This window comes from Hippocampus zosterae, chromosome 11, assembly GCF_025434085.1.
Source record: "Hippocampus zosterae strain Florida chromosome 11, ASM2543408v3, whole genome shotgun sequence".
Lineage (NCBI taxonomy): Eukaryota > Metazoa > Chordata > Actinopteri > Syngnathiformes > Syngnathidae > Hippocampus > Hippocampus zosterae.
In genome coordinates, this window is record NC_067461.1 from 6356107 (window position 1) to 6374094 (window position 17988).

Here is a 17988-nt window from a genome sequence, read left to right on the forward strand (position 1 = left end):
GAATAGCCAAAATCCCTGAGTAGCTGACATTTTTTTATGTTCACCATTTATTAAAAATAAACAGATAAATAAATAAACAGATTTTTCCCCTCAGAACTGTTTGCTTTAAAACTCTTATTTAGTTACAGATTATGTTTTAATTTTATGTACATCATGTTTTCAGTAGTCATTTTTTTTCAGTGGTTAGGACACCAGGCCCGCCAGCAAAAATGTGTACATCTGCGAAAAATTGACAATTGTTCTAATCGTCATGGTAAAAGAAAAATTATTTGAAAAAACAAAAACATAATTGAGCTGGGGGATCGAGCAAAAAATAAATAAAAATAATAACAATAATTTGCCGCACAAAATATTTAAAGCACTAAAAACTGGTGAATTTGACTTAATTACGTTAATAATAATAATAATAATAATACATTTTATTAGTTTTGACTTTTATAGTATAATACTACGGAGAGCTGATTTTCTTGTTACCCGTCAAAACGCATTACACAACAGGTTGGTCTCGACAGTGAAGCGAAATATATATATATATATATATATATATATATATATATATATATATATATATATATATATATATATATATATATATATATATATATATATATATACAGTATATATATATATATTTTTATATATATGGTACCAGGTCTAAAAAGTTTTACTGAGTTGCGCCCGTCAGCCTGGAATCCTTGTTTGGGGTCTTTTGGCTTCAACTCTTTAAATAACGCCGACTCTTTATTGCATGCACAAACATTAAGCGCCACTAAGCTTGACAAAGAAAAGCACATTTTTTTGATTAAGCAAAAACATAAAACAGTTCGACCGAGTAAAATCTGCACACTCGGGCAATCTAATAATAGCCCTAAAAGTCTGAGAATAAGATGAGAGAAAGTGGGAAGTCACTGCACGTCATACTGAGGGAGCTCGGGGAAACGTACCTTCACGCCGTCCGACTTTTTGTTTAATAAGGTTTTGCAAGCTGCAACACAGAAAGGACAAGAATTCAGTCAAGCTGTTCTGAAGCCATTAAAAAAATGTTTGGCAATTATGCTATTAGGCTAATGAAATGTTAATGCAGGAACAGTGACACAGGAAAGGGTCTGGCTTAAAATATACTTATTATATTTTCAGGGGCCCCCTAGTTATAACACGGCACAAAAATTTACTGAGAACCGCCCCTTGGAATGAGATGACAACCATATAACCAAACAGCACAAAATTGAAAAAAAAGGTATCAAGGACTCAAGCCTGAGATTGAACAGGAAATCAACCATTAAGGTTTAAAGTAGCCATTTTTGGACCAACTCTAGAGCTGGAAAGCAAGAAAAAAATTGCCCTCGTCACCACTTTCACTGATCAATACAAAATTAGCTGGACATGTCTGTCATGACACGATGCATGAAAAAGTCTCAAGGACTCATGTCTGATACTGAACAGGAAGTAGGCCACTTTAGTTCAAAGCAGCCATTTTGGGGTGAATTTCAGCATTGGAAAACTCGTCACCACTGACACCCATCAACACAAAATTGGGTGGATATGTCTATTAAAGACCCATGCCTGAAATTGAACAGGAAATTGGCCTCTTTAGCAGCCTTTCCGGTCGCTAAAGTGCCCCCGACACCAGTTTCACTGATCGACATGAAATTAGGTGGACAAGTCAACCATAACAGGATACATTAAAAAAAAAAAAAAACAACTGTCAAAGACCCATGCCTAAAATTGAACAAGAAGTCAGACATTTTGGCCTGAAGCTGTCATCAAAGTTTGATAAACGGGCGATAAAAACAGGCTGTTGCCGAAACGACAAGGTTCAACCTGCGCACAATGTAAATTTGTATTTTATTAATTTTTTTACTGTTTTCAACCCAGTGAAGTAGATTTGTTAGCCGGAGTTCAGTTGTATTTAACTTTCAAGTACAATTTGCATTTAAGCTTTCATAATTGTTGATTTATAAACACTTACGCAGGTATTAACATTATTTTTCAAAACACATTTTTAATTATTTTTAAAAAATTACAGTTAATTGGAGGGAAAGAATTCACGCTGTGATTTCCAATTTGGAAAAAAAATATAACTTTGAAGGTTGCAATGTCAACTACTCTCACAATTGACAGTCCAGAAAGTGGTCAAAAATTATCATGACATTCCGAGCGTCACATTCTCGTGGTCTTCCCCCTTACCTTCCGTGTTAAAGAGTTGGAAGAGTGGCAGTGAAAAAAAAAAAGTAAGAAGAACTTATTGATTCAGGTTAGCCTTTCAAGAACGCAGACAAGACCACCATTGTGGGCGTCATGCTTTTGACATGCAGCATTCACTTCAAAAGACAACAATCGGACCTTGAAATTGAATACCAGCAGTATCCGAATACTTGAATAGCACTCCTTTTGTTAGTGTCGACTAAAAATTTGGATTGCACGGTCGCAGTGATCAATATTTATATGATTTCCACTTTAATGTAAACCCCAAAGAAAGGGGGAACTGTAATGGTAGTTTGTCTACATGCAAACCAGCAAGCAGTCATCACGGGTCATTCATTTGGAGCATGTCGCATGCACACTGGCACGTAGGCAGGCATTGGCCAGACATCAGGGTTATCAATTGATGCAAAAGTGGCAGGAATGGGAGCATTATGGAGCACAGATAGACCAATAGTTACGATTTAATTAGATTACAGTGAACCCTCGCTATTTCCGGGAGTGAGAAATAAACCTGTAAGTAAGAACACCAGTTTGCCATGTGATGACATTTTGGACAAATTTTGTCAATTCACGGAGTGGAGCCTGGAGATAAAAAAATTGATATGTTCCGTGGCCGTGCTTGAGACTCAAAGCACCCATCATTTAAATCAGGGGTGTCCAAACTTTTTGCCAAGGGGGCCAGATTTTATGTGGTAAAATGTCGGGGGGCCGACATTCTTTACATTGAACAACAATATTGTTCAGCAAAATTTAGTAAGCAGTCTGTTTCACATTTCCATTTTTATTTTAATTTCAACAATCTTAAGAATTTCTTTTGGTTCATTTGAAACAGGTATATCACATGCAACTGCTTATTCACTTGACTTTTTCTTAAACAGAAGTCTCCTGAGTGCAAATTGATTGATTTGAAACATAAAATGTATCACCATGACTTTTCAATAGTCACAAAACCTTTGACTCGAACAACAGGGAAATGGACAAGCAATACACATATCCACAACTGCAAGGATCATTTGAAATATGACATATCAGTCAATATAAACACGGAGTGATGTCTTGTTAACTCGTGAGTGATGCCCTCTAGTGTCTAAATGCTATTACTCATTTAGTGAATGCTATTACTCATTTAGCCACTAGAGGGAAGCAGTACTCTATGAAACATCACTCACCAGTCTACGAGACCTCAGTCAATGCAACACGTGTTCCATTGCGCCCAACCTGCGGGCCAGACGGCACTGATTTTATGACAGGGGCCGAGGGCCGGATGAAATTCGACCGCGGGCCGGATTTGGCCCGCGGGCCGGACTTTGGACATGCCTGATTTAAATCATCTGTGCCCATTTCAATGAAAAGCAATGCCACCCCAATTTTGTTTTTAATAATGAAAGTGGCACTCTATAATATTGTACTCATTAAAACATGGAGTAATTGTATAATAAAATGGCATGTAAAGAAAGAGTTTTGTCATCATCAGTTTTACTCAGCTTTTGTAAATGACTCAGTAATATCTGAAGTAATGAGCCGATTTTTTGCAGAGGATAAAGGATGTATGCCCGTGGGTATTAGTATATTATTTGTCTACACCGTTTGGGTTCAAATATCCGTTCCTTTACGCGTCATGACGTCGCCACATGGATGCCATCTAAGACGTTGCCCATTATGTGTTAGCATTAAGCTAGCAGACTGAAAGGCAAAGTTCTGGGGCTGGTTAAAACGCACCACTAGTAATTAACTTTTTTTTCTGGTTTGACAGTAAACATCAACTGGTCGTAGCATTAAATCGCCTGAAACCTCTTTTTCTGAATAATTGTTTACTATTTGCTGTTTATTGTGAAGCGAGTTGCGCAATCGTCCAAAGGTCAGTTTGTAAAACTCATCATCTGAGTCGCTCATCTCAAGGCACCACTGTATTCTGGCAAACGACTATTTTAGCGAGCACAGGAATACTTGGATGGGCACAACCACGTGTGTATTGCAGCAAATTGTTGAAATATTCAAGAACAAAATATATAAATAAAATATAGCAGCAGTAGGTGAGGGTTCACTGTATAATGATAAAGAACTGTCTTGCATGTTCAAGAGTAGGCAGGAAATCCAAGCATCCACACATGCAGAAATGCAGAGTGATCAACATCGGATCTTTCTTTTTTATCCTTCATTTATCTGACTACGACCAATCAAAAGTGGTCTGGTCAGCGAGTAGCGGGAAGGGGGCGGGGGTTTGGGGGGCAGTTTGGCTTACTGGGGCATTGCCGCAGACCTCATGCCGACAAACCCAAATGCAAAAGACGGTGATGGTGGGTCAATTGTACCTTCCTGCGCCATGGCGGCAGTGCTGGTTGTGGCGGCGGGACTGGTGTGCTGCCGTCCCACTACAGCGGGACAGAGAGGGATTCAATGTTGGGTGTGGGAAGGGGGTCACGGTTGGGGAGATGGGACGGCAGCCTTGTTTACGGATTAAATTCCAGTCTGTCTGTACCTCTGTTGGAATGATTTAAAAGTCGTGCCATTTGACCAAAATATATTTTGGACATTGAATGGCGATATCATCACAGAATGCAAGTTTCTGTATACCTAATTTCAGCCAGCAACCAAGGATTGACTGTGTGCGTGTGGGATTTGCCTTTTTGACAGAATATCCCATTTTTGTTCTTACTCGAGTATCTTGACAGGACTCTCAGCCTGGATTCAGCAGCTTTGATAAAAAAATGGATTCTGATTTGGATATTTTGCGACTGGTATGGTCCATCCATTCTGCGATTTGACAAGAGTCCTGAGTGAAGACATAGACTGCTCGCCTTTTCCAAGACTGGTTAGCTAGCAGTTTTCCTTGAACAAATGACTTCTGACCAGTGTGGTGCATTTCGGTCTTATTTTTGTGAGGTTCATCAAGAACAAGCACTGACCTGGTTAAAACGTAGACTGTTATCTTAGCTTCACACGCTAGCTAACTACCTCGCTAGTCTCTCACACTAGCTAGCTAGCTAGCTAGCTGATTCTCACACGGTCCATCCAGCCGAGACAATCACTCACAACGTCTGTGACCAATATCGCTTACTGCAGTCACATCTGCCGGTGGCGTTGAAGGAGAAAGAGCACCAAGGGAATTCATGTACTGCTAAGTTGAGTTTGCAAAAGGACTTCAATTTCGATATTGTGTGACTGATGTGATGCAGAAACGGCTGAAGTGATGCATGACCTAATGAGATGCTCAATCGCTTAAAAACTCCCCTATGATGCGTTTTACGCAAAACAAAGCCGTAATTCTGTCAGATTTTAAACTTCCGATAACTAAGGTAAGGTCTCAGCCGCACCCGTCACTCCATCTGGATCAACGCCGACCAATAGAAAACAGTTGGCAGCGGCCCCCGGGAGCGACTTTACCTACACGGATGCATTAAAACGCCAAAGTCATTAAGGTATTAACGCACCCGGATCAAGGCAACACCCTGGCGTGCACTACCCAGACTGAAGAACGAATAAGACTTGTGTCCATTTCTCCTCTTTGACATTTCGGATTGAGCAAAGACAAAACAAGCACAAACCGAAAAAATAAAGCCAACAACTGCGACTTACCAGTGAAATTTCTGGACACGAGCATCGTGGTGAGAATGGCTCCCTGAAAAGCAATTAGGGCTATGAAATGATCAGAATATCATTTCATTCATGGAGTGTGCGTGCGAACTTTCACCTTCAGTTTCCTCCTGGCGTTGAACTTGCGCAGGCACTCCACCGTCTCTTGGCGGTGCATCATGGAGGCCACGGTGGAACGTTGCTGTGGTAAAGGAGTAAGAATGCCGCATCAATGCACGCGTACTACCGAAATGAAAGAGTTGAAGACCTTTTTAACGCCACTTGTATCAAATTGAGGACCTTTCATTTCTTCCATTTGAAATTATGACTTTATTCAAACTTTGACTAAGTAACCCTTTAAACGCGCAAACATTCTAAAAAAATAGCTTTTAAATGTTTGACAATTTAATAGTGATAAATTTACCGCCGCAATGTCTCCAGAATAAAGGGCATGTGTCATCAGATTAAAAAAAATAGATTTTCTATTAATTTTTTTTTTTTTAAAACACCACGCTGTCGCCTATGGGGAACAAACACCTTGAGGAAATTAATGCGAGCCAGAGACGTGTCCTCTGAAGTGATGGAAAGTAAGTTTTGGAAACTTTTCCCTTCAAATGAAGTCAGCGCATGACTTCATTAAGCGGTAAATGAGGGGGAAGGGGAAGAAAAAAAAACCGTCTGGACTCCAAGAAGAAGATGATGATGTAGTGTATTTAACTTACACAGACCCAGGGATGCTTAAGAGCCTGGTCGGCTGTGATCCTTTTGGCAGGATTAATGGTTAGCATCTGATTGATCAGATTCTTGGCCTCGGGGGTCACCGTGTCCCACTCTGGAGATGGGAACTGAAAACCACAGCAAGATGTCACTTATGTCGACGTAAATATTCAAATGATCATTACAATGACTAGCTACTAATATTTGCTCTTGTCGAGCCTTCTCCTCAAATGGGGTGGATACATATTCAAATGCGGAGAAAAACGCAATCTGTGTCAAAACAAGTCTCCACCAGAAGTCGTCATTGGAATAGAAATCACCGAGATATGAATCCCCTTGACTTCATTGCAGCTGCAACACTTTAAATCCATCTCCCGCACAAAGGGAAAAAAACCCCAATAATAATTCAAGTCATCTCACTCTATTTCTTAGCGGCTTGTTTGAGGTGTGGCATTTTTTTCATTCAGGGAGATGTGATTACCGGCCAAGACAGGTGTCAAAACTACGGCCCGGGGGCCATTTGCGGCCCGTCATCAATTATTCAGCGGCCCGCGACATGACCCCCCTCCAAAAAACAAAAACAACTAAAAATGAGGAAAAAAAACCCTTTCTCTCTCTTCAAAGATACAAATGAACCACTTATGATGAAAATAATGGTTTTTTTTCAAAACACTGTAGTGCGTAAAGATTATTCAATTTTAGAGGCGAAAATATGTTTCTTCCAATTTGGACTCCCCCGGTCTAAAAGGAAGCCAGTATTTAATGAAATCCTGCATTTTCACAACAGAAACAGCGCCGCATTATACTGACGTCATACGCTCCAGCCTTGATCTGCTGGTACAGTTTGTGCTGGTCCTCGTCCCAGAAGGGAGGGTAGCCCACTAGCAGGATGTACAGGATCACGCCTGATGCACACATACATGCCATGTGAAAATGAGTTGTCGGGTTCATGTTACAGTGGGAAGATGAAGACTCTACATACTAACCGCATGCCCAGATATCCACTGGCTTGCCGTACGGGTCCTTCCTCAGCACCTCTGGTGACAAATACCCTGGAGTTCCTGCAAAGCCTGGACACACGGAAACATAAGTATGATATTAGAATGTGCAAGTGGGATGAAATTCGGGTAACAGCAAGGGGTGGAGGTGGTGGTCCAAAAAATTAAATGTGAAATTGACCAAACTGTGACAGGAGTACCTACCGAACCAGGCCTGCTGGTCCCCCTGCACTTCAATGGCCAGGCCAAAGTCAGCCAGCTTGACTGCTGCTCCCTTCATCTTACTGGCTAGGAGAAGGTTCTCTGGCTGGAGGAGAAACACACACACACACACACACACACACACACGCGTCAGTATACATTCAGTCGGATGCTTTTCTAACATGATGACTTAGGCATGTTTCCATGACGCATGGGGTGCACGGAGCCGAGAAAATCGAGCTGGATGAATAGGAGGTGACGTAATGAGTCGCTACTGCAGCAGCCACGGTGACCTCACCCAAGGGTTACCATGGCAACCCAGCCCAGGCGGCCTTTGTTTCCTGAAATATATATATATATAGATTTTTTTTTTAAATAATGGGGCGAGCGGGCCTTTGTCAATACCAGGGAGGCAAACAGAGCACGGGTTTAGTTGATTTGTAGGTGAAGCACTGCTTGTATTTCACACTCCAATCGACAGGGGGCAGTGTAAAGCAAGAAAGTGGCATTTTAAAATAAAAGAGGAGGCTCGGATGCAAATATTTCAAAACTTGTGGGGAGGGAGTTTTTTTTTATCTATGGAAGTTATTGGCCACATCCAAACATGACGAAATTGATGAATCAACTTGGACTCAATGACTTTACAGTCGATTACAAAATAATCTTTAATCGTTCAACCTTCTATATGACACAAGTGTGGAACACTTCCTCAGTGTTATGTGACTCTTTAGTGTCTGAGGTTTGGAAGTTTTGTGTGAAAGGGGTTTCTGAATGAATTGACAAATCACTGTGTGAAATTTCACTGGGTGCGGTGTGAAAGGCTCATACAGCTAACCGCCGTATTTTGCAGGATCTCTGCGTGAAAGAGGTGACTCATGACTCAAGATTCATGAGGGACCGATTATAGTCTGTCTTGACTGTGTTATTAGTACATCGCAACAGAGCTGATGAGGTCAGAATGCGGTCGAGGGTGACTAATTCAGCTTTGAGGGGAGGCGGGGGTTTGAAATCGTCACCCGACATCATGTCATCCCGCGCCAGAAATAGCATCTGTCCCATTGTCGTCATGCTCGTACCAGAAGAGAGCGAGGCCAAGTCGAAGGAGAGGGTGCAGACAAAACAGCAGAGGAGGGATAGTGAAGAGAAGAAAGGAATAATGCGATAATGTCTCACCTTCAGGTCCCTGTGCACGATGTCATGCTGGTGGATGTGGCTCACGCTCTCGAGGATCTGATTGATGCAGTGGCTGCACACACAATATGCATGTCACACTTACGTGGAGATATTTGAAGAGTTGATATGCAAAAAGCGGACACATCTCCATTTCGAAAAGTGATCTTTTTTTTCTGGTTTCCGTCACTTTGATTTTGAGTAATCTCAAGTAATCTAAATGATACAATTAAAAGGCAATTTTGGAAATTCAGATTTTTTTTTCTTTAGAAACAGTTCGAATTCCATTTTTAGAGCAGGTTTGTAAGTTTCTATTATTTCGAACATGCACCATTTTATTTATTTATTTATTGTTACTTTTAGCATTAGTATTAGGTTTTTGTTTTTTTTTTTAAACTATGGAGGGTTTGTGCAGGGCAAGATAAAAAGGTCACCAAGTCACATTCCAAAAACACGCCGCATATTAGATGAATGTTAATAGGAACGGTGGTTTGTCCCTGAAAAAAAAAAAACACACACACACACGCAACACGCTACGGGAAATTTGATGCTTCCACTAAATTATGTTGAAACTGCTTTGGGGTGTTGATGATGAATAAAATCGAAATGTTTTTATATTGTATTCATTATTAATCAGATTTGAGACAACAAGAATGGAAAAAAACAAGTTCTGCATAGGCCACCTGTGCGATTATCAAAACAGATTATGTCCTTTTTATTGTGTGAATGTGCGTGTGTGCGTGTGTGTGTTCGCGCGCTCCGAGTGGGTGGTTCATGCTCGCCAACAAACTACGATCCCAGCTCTTCATAACTTATTCATAAAATGGCATTTAGAGAAACCGCATGCTCACAACGGTGCCAGGAAGCAAAAACCAAAAACATGCAAAGGCATCAGAAATAGGACGAGGAAATAAATCGGAACGCACCTGGCGTCTGCCTCGCTGTAATACTCTCTGGCGACAATGTCCTCAAAGAGCTCCCCGCCAGTCACCCTACACACACACACAGTGTACCACTACACTATCAGTGACTGATATTACAATAATGATGATTGAAAAATATTTTCCACACAAAATTACATGAAGACAAAAAAAAGTTAACTTTTTTTTTTTTTACTTTTGTGAATGAATAAAAAAATTTCATTTCCCCCTTCCAACTTTATTCCAAAGTGGATTCAATTAAATATGAGTGAAACAACCATTACAAAATAAATTATCCAAATTTGCTAAACACTTTAAATAAATAAATAAATAAACAAACAAACTTCCAATTTGACTCCTTTCATCTTTCCCACATATTACGTGACAGACATAATCCAAAAAGGATTAAAGTTACCCCCACCCCCACTTAAAATTTGGCCCAAAGTGCCACACAGATACAACGCTAGGAAAGTATTTTGGAAATATTTGTACTTTTTTTTTTTAACCAATTAAAATAACTCGTATTTAGCCCTTTCAATTTTCCCCGCCAACATATTGTTGGACTCCTGCCCTTTTTTATTCCAGAACTGATTCCCTTCATCCTTTCCTGATGAAAATTGGCTAGCAAGAACTCTCGAAAACGACGTTGTATCACCCCTCTGGTAAGCAATCTCAGTTTCATTGATTTCATTACTTGCAGCCGCGTAATATCTCGTCAAAATGCAACATCCAGCGAACGTGCGTACTTACAGGTCAAAAATGAGGTAATGGAAGCCCTCCTCTGAAATGCTGTCATGAAGTCGAACTGGCACAGATGAACAGAAGATGGAAAAGAAAATGTCATCAAAGCTACTCGGTATGTCAATCACTGACTCATAGACATAGGCAAATATTTGAGATGCGAGCTGCTGTCCGGGTGATTTTTTTATTTATTTTGCTTTGACTTCAGGGGCAGTTCTAGCGTGGATTTAGAGGGGCTCTGCCACCCCCCCCCCCCCCCCCTCCTCCCGCTCCCTCTTTGTAGCTCGGTGCCTGGACTTCCCTGTGTGAAATTTCACTTTGTACTCGGATTTAAAAAGCACCTTTGGGGTCTGGATGTTATTTGGCTGGATAACAGGCTGCCGCATTTTGATTGGAAACTTTTTGAGCTGTTCTGTTACTACCCCATGTGCCAATAACTCACCTATGTTTGGATGTTTGAGCAGACGACAGATTCTCGCCTCTCGCTCCAATTTCTGGTGATCTAAAAGTAGAGAAAGACAGATATGTTTACTTCTGTGCATATTTTGTGGTGTGACGCAATCTCATGTGAAAACAACAACAAAATCAAGCCCATATTTCGGGAATAATGAAAATCCTCCTCACTGACCCGTCATCATCTCCCATCAATTTCGATTTACACTTAGGACGCCCTAATAGGTCCATTTTGTGTCCTTTCGCAGCCACTCAAATGCACCCGCAAAAAAACAAAAAACAAAAACACTTAGCGAGGCAGATAAGCTAAAAGGCCAGCAGCTTTTCTGACTTTTGTTGAGCTTGCACATGTGGAGGGACAGACGGCCGCTGATTGTGTTTGCACACACTCGGGCAAATGCCTTTTTGCACTTAGTGAAATTAGACTTGTGGGTTTGGCTTTAATATAATCATTGTTCATGATTCCAATGGTGGGGAGAGGATGACCCAGCATGTTTGCGCGTGTGAGCAGATGCATGTCTTGGGCACATACGGAGCCGATAAATGGTATTCAAACGAAGGGGGTCCCTTTAATCCCACAATTACTGCCCGATAGCAGAATGAATTAAATACGTACTGTACACAAATGTTGCATTGAATTCATTTTAGAATACAGCTATAGCAAATTTTTGCTTGTACGCCAAAAATGAGCATGTATGGCCACAACACTTTAAAAAAATATTTAATACATTTGCATGGATTTTTTTGTGTGTGTGTGTGAAATAAATGAATAACATTCCCAAAACGCTTTAGGCTTGACTGTTAGACCTTTTCAACTCCCAAATACATTTTAGAATAAGCCTTAAAAAAAAAGTGGAAAAAAGTTGAGTATGCACATGGTGGAGGGGGGGGATTATTTCCCCAAACCTTTTTAGAATTATGTTACATTTTTGTAGAGAATTTTGAATGAAGAAATGAATTAAATTTATTCTGCAAAACAAAATGTGCAAGCGGACAAATTGCCAGTCGAGATGCCCAACGGCCACCAGCACATTACGACCCCCCCACCCGCACGCCCCTCCATAAATAAATAAACAAACAAATAAATAAATAAAGGGTGTAAGTCACCCAGAGGAGCCATTGGAGGCTTCTTGTGCTTGTTCAAATGTTCCAAACGACTGGAAACACGTTGGCAGGAAAAGTGGGAAACACTTCCTCCCTCCGCAGCAAAATACAGAGAGACGGCGGAAAAATGAAGTCTTCCCATGGAAATGCCGGATGCTTACTTTGGAGAACAAAAAAAAAGCTTTATGTCACACTACCTTCTTTAATATAAAATGTAGATATATATATAAAAGGAGAGAGAGACAGAGAGAGTGATGGGACATTACATTCCCGCATGGTCCAAAGCCATTTTGACCCCTTAGCGTCTGGCTCTCGTTCCAAGAGAAGCCACCATCTGACCATCGTGTTCGGGGCAGAGCAATCAAAGCTGACATCGCACAACCTTGCCGTCTGCGCTATAATTGGGCCATTTCGATCACTTGTATTCTTAGAAACGTGTCGGAGGCCTGTGAAAAGAGACGGCTATTCCCCCCCACCCCCAATGCTGGCTCACTGTGATGGCTTTATGACGCCAGGGATGACAAGAGACCTTGGCGGAGAGCAGCTGGCCGACACTTGAATGGCTGACTCACCGTGAGAGGATACATGAGAGAACACGAAAATGCATTCAGGAGGAAAACTATGGAGGGGTCTGTTGTGAACATCCAACACAAAGACAATAATTGGGGAATCAACAGATACTTCACAATCAGACCGCCCCTCCCCCCACCTCCAAACAGTACATGGTTGTGTGACAAAACAACTCGCAGTTTTGCGACAGGGAATGTAAGGGGTGAGTGGCTTAAAAAGTGAAAGTCTGATTTAAGGTAACTCATAAGTCAATGAAAAGTGAGAGAGAGAGAGAGAGAGAGAGAGAGAGAGAGAGAGAGAGAGAGAGAGAGAGAGAGAGAGAGAGAGAGAGAGAGAGAGAGAGAGAGAGAGAGAGAGAGAGAGAGAGAGAGAGAGAGAGAGAGAGCTTTTGTGGTAGCACGGATACAAAGTTTTGTCTGTGCTTTGCATCATTAACGTTGTTTTGGGGAGGCAAACGGCAACCGCGCCCACATGATGCACATCCTTTTACAGTTTTATGATGCGGTTGATTCACAGCGTCGGGTCCAGACAGCTCAAAACACACACACACCCACACACACACACAAACACGCGGCACTTAGCCCAACGAGAGTGATACTGTATTAATGGCATTATGGAATTCATTTATCCATCAAGCCTCCTCATCTTCCTTGTTGTCTTTTTTCAATCTGTGGGCAGGATGGATGGATATGCGGATGCCAATATTTGGCGCCTTTGAAAAACGAGTCGTGCTCCCGCCCCCACGAAAGGCAATTTGCTTGTGCCGATGCGGGGAAGGAGTTTGACGGGACTTTGCGGTGCATTTCAACACATAAAACACACAGCCAAAAAAACAACAAAAACAAAACAAAACATTTTCGCCAATGATTTTTTAGATATGTATTTTAGTTAAAAGATAACAAATATCTTTTAACAAAAATAACATTTCACAAACTATTTACTGTATAAGCATTTTTATTGTTTTGTTGCTTGAATGCAATTTAACTATTGATTTTCACATAAAAGAAGCGTACATTTTTCTAGATGGTTTTAAGTTGAAAAAAATCATTTTAGAATGACATTTTAAAAAGCTAGTTTTTAATTTTGTCAACAAAAAAAACTGTTTTTTTCATTAATGTTGTAAAAAAATACTGTCATAAATAAATAAATACAGTACATTTTGTATGTAATTCTTATTATTTATAACAATAAAAGGGTGGCAGGGTGGACAACTGGTTAGCACGTCCACCTCACAGCGGAGAAGTGCAGGGTTCGATTCCCGCTCTGGCCTTCCTGAGCGGAGTTTGCATGTTCACCCCGTGCCTGTGTGGGTTTTCTCCGGGTACTCCGGTTTCTTCCCACATTCCAAAAACATGCATGGCAGGCTGATTGAACACTCAAAATTGTCCCTAGGTGTGAGTGTGAGTGCAGATGGTTGTTTGTTTCTGTGTGCCCTGCGATTGGCTGGCGATCAGGTCAGGGTGTGCCCTGCCAACTGCTCAAAGACAGCTGGCATAGGCTCCAGCACGCCCGCAACACTTGTGAGAATCAGCAGATGGATGGATGGAAGGATAACAATAAAAAATAAAAAAAATCTTCAATGTAACAAAAAAAAGAAAAAAATCTACCATTAAATTCACCCACCACATCATACAGAAACTGTTGAAATGTAAAAGGAAGGTGACACTATTCCATTCCAAAGCCAAGCGGCCACTGGGGACAAAAGATTGCGATGAAATGAGGTGATTAAAGGAGCGCGATGAGTTGCGGATAATACGGTGGGATGTTTTTCAGCCCAGAGGCTTCGAAGAGATTCACTGAGGAAAAGTAGAAAAGCATACGGCTGAAAATGCCTCCCAAAGCCAGAAATTATATCTACGGAAAAAAAGAAGTTCCGATTGTATTCTGATTACGAGTCGAGACGACGAGACTTCACAATGCTAGAGGCTAATGACATACAAACTGGACCATTTAGTCAGCGTGTCAATATTTACCTCCGCTGGGGAAGTCATCATTCTGATTGTTTTTCCATTCGGCATAGTTAGCATAAACAAACATGAACATTCATAAGAAATCATAAGCCGCGTCGTTGCGTCATGAGCAATACATTTTATATTTGTATTTTGAGGCCACAGACGGCACCACCGAATTCAGTTTGATTTGTTTTGACAGTCTGACAACTATCAAGGCCAAGTTAAAGTTTGTAAGATGAAGGATTGGGTGTTCCTGACTGGTCGCACAACTATTAGATAAATTCCGAATGTTTTTTGTGCATTTCAGAGCCCACAGAAAGCGGAAGTGACTTGATTCGGTTTGACAGTTGGCAAAACAAAATCTCTTGATCTTGTACAGTCGAAGCTTGTTTTGTTGTTATCTTTATTTTTAGCATGAGCATTGAGAGACCCTCAGCGAAAATAAGTCAATCGAATTCAACATGAATAAGGGTGGTTCCAGAAGTTGCCCTGAATCAAGAAACATTTGGTCGCTTGATTATTGTTAGCTTAGCATTAGCATTTAGACTCCACATGTGGCACACAAGGCACGCAAATTAAGCCAGATAAAAGCCCCAGTCGAAACTTTGTAAGAATTTAGGCACAATCGGCTGCTGAAGCTTGATCTATTGTTAGCTTTGGTCTTAGCATTTAGCACACCACAGATGACTCAAATGATTTCAGGAGTCCCGAAAGTAGTGCCTTGAAGGTGAAATAAAGAGGGATAAAGAAGCCATTCATGAAGTGAGCGAGTGACAGGTGAAAAAATGTAGAATCTTTGAGGCATATCGTTGGCAAAAAAAAAATCATCTTTGGCTAAGTCTAAGAACAGAAATACACAATACAGGCAGTCCACAGTCATGAAACGGGCACAAGAGAGGTGACATGTGATGCGGCGTGTAAATACGGAGGCTTGTTTGAACCAGGCTGATCAAACAGCCACCCTATGAGAAAACACCAACCTTGGACTCAAACGTAAATGCAGATGATGAAAGAGAGACTTGAATCAATATTTGGATAGATTTATTGAAATATACGGGGACATACAGAACTCCGCAAAAGTCCGAGGACACCATTCGAGGTGTTGTTTAAGCAATGTGAGCACGATCGTAACACTAGAAAGTACCTCGAGTATATTAAAGACCTCCAACCAAGGTGCAACTTTTCATTCAAGTGGAAACAATTCTTAAGAGTTTTCTATTTGGGTTTGTTTGCTCTTCTGTTGGGTTACTTCCTGGTTCGCAGAGGACGGAACAGACGGGACGATGATTATGACTGATGGAGTGAAACAATAAATGATACGCTCTCGCCGAAACAGCTCTGAAATGGATTGAAATGTTGTTCCTCAACCAGATTTGAAATTGACGCTGATCTAAACAAACTCTCCGAAATAAAACTCTAGCTAGCCTTCCTACCTTTACTTTATTTTAGTTATTTCAATACATATTTTATTGTAATATTGATTTTTGATATGTATGACAGTGACATGTGGTAATAATAATAATATATGGACATCAAATGATTTGTTTGACGCCGTTTGCCGTCACAAACTGTTGCTAACGACTTCCAACAACACAACGACGCAATAAAATAACATGCAATCAGCCATTAAGAACACTAAAAATGAAAAAAAAAACCTCCATGACGCGTTATCAGCATTTAACAGCGGCTTCAGCACTCAGAAGCACTAGCAGCACTAGCTAGCGCTAGCAGGGGTTGGCAAGAGCCGTCGGATTATTTTTCAAAGGCAGTAGACGTAAATGACTCCGCAAATGGTATAAACAGGCTGACACAGTTGCCGTTCAGTTTTTAACGAATTCGGCTTACCCAATTATTCGAGAGAATTTTTCATAGGCTACCCAACGACCAAAATATTTGATAGCCGCAACGAGAGGAGACCGAGTGCTTTAACGTGGACTCTTTTAGTTTCTGTTCTCGCTCTACTGTTTTCAGTCAAACACTTTTAGTTTAAAGAAGTCAAATTTCTCACAGTCGGGAAGGAGAAGAAAATGACTCGAATATGAATCGTGGTCAGATTGAAACGATAGCGTGACATCGAAAGGAAGTGAGCTTGGCTTCCTCCTTCCATTTTCACAAGTTTTATTTCCTCGTGTCGCTTGGCATAAAGGATTGTTGGCTTGTCGGCTGTGGGGGCGCGACAAGCCAACAATTGGTGGAATGACAAACTTGCACACATGGTTGCAAAAGCGAAGATGATTGGAATACAAATTGGAGCCTTGAATTCTTTCGCAGACTACGTTACTCCTTTCACGCCGAGATCCTGCTAAGTGATGGCGTCGAGGGAGAAGCCACTCTTTCTCCCACTCTTCACTTTTGCTTTCGCTCTTCTCTCACCATTTTATTTCTCCCTGTCTCGCTTAGATTTCCTATCGCTCTCTCTTCTCCTCTTATTCTTTTATCCTGCTCTTTTTTTTCTCAAATTTCTCTTTTTTTCTGATTCCCTGTTTCTCCCCTTTTCTTTCTCAATTTTCACCTCCCTTTTCTCACTGTACAGCAGTACCTCTAATTTTGAAATTAATTCTGGAAGAAATTTCTTCACTAGAAAATTTCACAAGTAGAGACACGTTTTCCATCTAAATGCCCTAATCCATTCCAAGCCCCCCGAAAATTCTGACATAAATGTTTACTAACGCATAGAAATGCATCAAAATATGTGACAAGTACATGCCACAATTAGATTATTGCACAATAAATGAGAGTTGTGAATAATGTAAAAAACAAAAAAAGAGTAAACTGCATTTTTTGCCTTCTTCAGTTCATGTTCCCTCTCAGAAGTGGTTTTTGCTTGGCCGTTTGTCAAGAACTGATCCAAGGATGTTTGCTTTTGTCGGCTTTTAACAATCCTTTGAAAATGTCCAAAGCAAATATCAGCATCGTGAGCGATCGCCCGACTGGAAACTCTAAACTTTTTTTTCCCTTTCGTATCTTGAAATTTCTTTCGGAACAAAAAGCAATATTCTCGTGTTGAGGCGTTTCGTAACTTGAACATTTCGTATGAAGAGATGTTCGGAAGTAGAGGTACCACTTATTTCCTTTTTCCTATTTTCTCTCTCCTCTCACACTGTCTCCCCCAAACCGTCTTTGCTTTTTCTTCCCGTTTTTCTCTCCCTCACTTTTTTTTTATTCGTCTTTTTTCTTTGTATTTTCGGTCTGCCTGTTGGGTCTGCAGCTCTTCCATCACTCACACTCTTATTACTCTTTTGTCTGACTCTATTCTCTTTCCTTCCTCTTCACCGCCTTTCTTTTTCCTTTCTGTTTTTACCGTCTATTCTGTTTTGCTCGCTCCCCTTGCTTTCGCATCCATATCTTTTTTTTTTTCCCCTCTCTCATTTCCTCTTTCTGTCT

At 40.8% G+C, this 17988-nt stretch overlaps 1 protein-coding gene across 8 annotated transcripts in view; it reads right to left on the reverse strand.

Annotated features, from left to right (window-relative positions):
- Nucleotides 1–17988, reverse strand: part of camk2g2 (calcium/calmodulin-dependent protein kinase (CaM kinase) II gamma 2) — a 31899-nt gene that overhangs the window by 9808 nt on the left and 4103 nt on the right. For 4 of the 8 annotated variants that reach the window (XM_052080196.1, XM_052080195.1, XM_052080197.1 and 1 more), the window contains exons 3-14: nucleotides 10968–11027; nucleotides 10535–10589; nucleotides 9791–9856; nucleotides 8868–8940; nucleotides 7698–7800; nucleotides 7482–7565; nucleotides 7306–7400; nucleotides 6501–6623; nucleotides 5897–5980; nucleotides 5782–5824; nucleotides 4518–4577; nucleotides 945–985 (exon numbers count right to left, since the gene is read on the reverse strand). In XM_052080196.1, coding sequence (XP_051936156.1) covers nucleotides 945–985; nucleotides 4518–4577; nucleotides 5782–5824; nucleotides 5897–5980; nucleotides 6501–6623; nucleotides 7306–7400; nucleotides 7482–7565; nucleotides 7698–7800; nucleotides 8868–8940; nucleotides 9791–9856; nucleotides 10535–10589; nucleotides 10968–11027 — 887 coding nt within the window. The remainder of the gene's footprint in view (nucleotides 1–944; nucleotides 986–4517; nucleotides 4578–5781; nucleotides 5825–5896; nucleotides 5981–6500; nucleotides 6624–7305; nucleotides 7401–7481; nucleotides 7566–7697; nucleotides 7801–8867; nucleotides 8941–9790; nucleotides 9857–10534; nucleotides 10590–10967; nucleotides 11028–17988) is intronic. The other 4 variants (XM_052080199.1, XM_052080198.1, XM_052080202.1 and 1 more) reach the window with 1 other exon arrangement.